The 3,018-nt window shown below is 34.4% G+C and overlaps 1 protein-coding gene across 1 annotated transcript; it reads left to right on the top strand.

The window, feature by feature from the left end:
• The first annotated feature begins 1,734 nt into the window (after positions 1–1,734).
• Positions 1,735–2,881, top strand: LOC116852914. The gene is made up of 2 exons (XM_032833706.1): positions 1,735–2,621; positions 2,781–2,881. The coding sequence occupies exon 1, from the start codon at positions 1,840–1,842 to the stop codon at positions 2,551–2,553; it is 714 nt and encodes a 237-aa protein (XP_032689597.1). The 5' UTR covers positions 1,735–1,839; the 3' UTR covers positions 2,554–2,621; positions 2,781–2,881.
• Positions 2,882–3,018: the final 137 nt, after the last annotated feature.

Genomic DNA, 3,018 nt, shown 5'->3' with positions numbered 1-3,018 from the left:
TATACACTACTATTATTAGTATTCTTTCTTTGTAAAACGTTAAATCGTAATTTTCTAACTAAGGAAAACTTTTCCTCGGACAGGAAAACTCAGACTAAGCTTATCAGTAACATTACTTCGAACATAGAAGCATTTATTCTTTTCATGTTCAACAAAAAAAGCAAGTTAGTGATTGTATATTTCACAATAATTATAAAAAAAATGTATTTATCTTTTAAGAGCAGCGTATACAGAGAGAACGATTTGGTTGAATCAAATAAACATTTCTTTGGAATAATCCAAACGAATTTTTTTATTGATCGAATAAAATTTTGTTTGACGCAACAAAAATATTTATTTACGGCTTAGATTCAAAGAAATATTTTTATTGTGCCAATTAAATAATTTGTTTGGACTATTCCAAAGAATTTATTTGGTTCAATAAATCGTTCTCTCTGTGTAGATATAAATCAAGTTTGTATCTTCAATATCCAGTGAAAGTCAAAGGCCATACTTTGATGTCATACTGATATCTATGACAATCTTTTTTTGCGTTTTTAGTATTCGGAATATAAGTGAACTTTCTTCTTGAACTATAACTAAAAAATGGACTAGCTTGTGTGTGTATGTGTGTGTGTGTGTGTGTGTGTGTGTACGTCTAATATATGGATTGGACAGAGAAATCACACTGTCTGTATCACACTGGTGAATGCTAGACTGGGCTGCATATCCGTATTTTTTTTCGTAGCCTTCATATGCTAAGCTACGATATACTTTATTACTTTCTATTCTTGGTATCTTCGAAACAGGTCAGCAAGGATAACGTTACCGTGAGTCTGCTTGCTTTACTTAGTGACAGAGAATAACAACGATGACGTTGAGCATATTCTCTAACGTAAGTAACACTTTTGCTTTAATCAAAATAAAATCAAAATTGTTTAACATATTGCAACGAAACAATCTTCAAATTAATATAGACCATATTGATCATGTATTTAAAATATTTTCTATGTAAACTAGTTAACATTTAGCGTATCAAGCTTGTTATATCCTCTAAAATAATAAGCTAATAATCACACGATTATGTTGTAGGTTGTAAAAGTACCTGTGATATATTTTAATATGTTGCAAAATGTTACCAACTAAACGTTCCTATCCGGGTTGACGAAGTACGACACAATGACATATGTTGTATTTTGTATAGTCACAAAATACGTACGTATAAACAAAATAGGTACGTATAAACAATGATGCTACCATCCGTTAACTTCTACGATTGCGTGGTACAAAATATTTTTATTGCGAAAGCAAGTATTTCTATCCACTAACATGCACTCTCTTTTCCAACGAATTACGAATATGTTGTAACTTTATTCCTTCCTGTATCAAAAGTTATGATTGCTACCACCAGAGGTTGACAGCAACTAATAGTTTTGATTGAATAATGCAGAATATACTGATTCGACCTCCGATGACTATAATTATAACTTCGGATACAGGAAGAAATAAAGTTACAGCTTAACTTTAGTCCATTGAAAAAGGGGAGACAATTCTGACGAACAAAAATACTTACTTTCGCAAACTGTCCCGGTTGCCCGCGAGCAAGTTGGCTTTCAAAGTTTGCTACCAACGTTTTTTAAAGCTTTACTGCCTCTCACGCACGCAACATCTAAATATTAAAATCGCGCAAGCGCAAGCGAACAGCGGATTTGTTTGATTTGTATCTCCCTTTGCAACCGTCAGTTGTAATCGAGCTCGCATCTGAACTCCATCGTGCTCATAATAATTTGTACGGTTTGCATCCGAAAGTAATTCGCTGTAAAAGAAATTGAGACAATTTTTCTCGTAAATTTAAAAAATATGCCGAATAACGAACATTATCAAGATGATATTATGTATATCACTAAAATAACGCGTAATGTTTTGAACACACTCGGAGTTTGGCCGTCCTTAGACGAAAGAAAATCAATCGGCGGTCGAATCTGCAAGCTTCTAATAATCATAATATCTTGGCTACTTCTGTACTGCGTCTTGATTCCTGGTTTTCTTTTCTGGTTGTTTGAGAAGAGAACACGCATCAGGATTCAAATGTTATCTCTACTCCTTTTCGGTTTTATGATCATCGGTAAATACGATAATTTGATACTTCGCGAGGGGCAGATCAAACGTTGTCTAAAGCACATCGAGGAGGATTGGAAGAATGTGATGGATACCGACACGCGAAACACGATGATCGAATCCGCGAAAATTGGAAGACGCCTAGCCATACTTTGCGGAATCTTTATGTACGGCAGTGGGCTCTCTTACCGGACGATTTTATCGTTGTCCAAAGGAACCATCGTGACTGCGCAAAACGTCACGATCAAGCCCTTAGCTTGTCCGGGTTACTTCTTCTCTCTCAATGCGCAAGCCAGCCCTACTTATGAGATGATTTTTGTGATACAATTTTTTTCTGGTTTAGTCACTTTCGCGATTACGACAGACGTGTGTGGTTTTACAGCTATCTTTGTGATGCATGCTTGTGGTCAACTACGGATACTGATGAAGCTGATGACACGTCTCTTCGAGAAGTAGTGAATTAAGAAACATGATGTGGATAAGAAGCTGGCCGAAGTAGTTGAATATCAAATAAGAGTACGATGGTGAGTACGTGTAACTCATAATTTTTATTTAATTAATTATGAATGATAATTAATTCCTCTTATTAACTTTGTGTACCGTACGTGGATTGTAATTTTTTAACCGACCTTGTCATTCTTTTGGAAAATGTCGATTTTATATCATGCATAACAACATTTCAGTTTTTTGCAATTAGTGGAACGTACTATGCAGCAAATGTGTTTTATAGAATTAATAAGGAGCACATTAATCGTCTGCGTTCTAGGATATTGTATAATAGTGGTTTGTAACTTTTTTATTTATCTGATTCAATAAAAAAGGAATTGTCAATCGTATCCTCCTACATGCGATTAAATTACGTTTATATTACGATTTTTTTTTATAGGAATGAGAAAATAGCAATAGAATAGCTATGTGTTC

The sequence above is a fragment of the Odontomachus brunneus genome, unplaced genomic scaffold (genome assembly GCF_010583005.1).
Source record: "Odontomachus brunneus isolate Ranch 3 - 2012 unplaced genomic scaffold, Obru_v1 Obru_scaffold_262, whole genome shotgun sequence".
NCBI lineage: Eukaryota > Metazoa > Arthropoda > Insecta > Hymenoptera > Formicidae > Odontomachus > Odontomachus brunneus.
The sequence above is the reverse complement of the archived record's forward strand: the minus strand, read 5'-3'. Positions and strand labels throughout refer to the sequence as shown.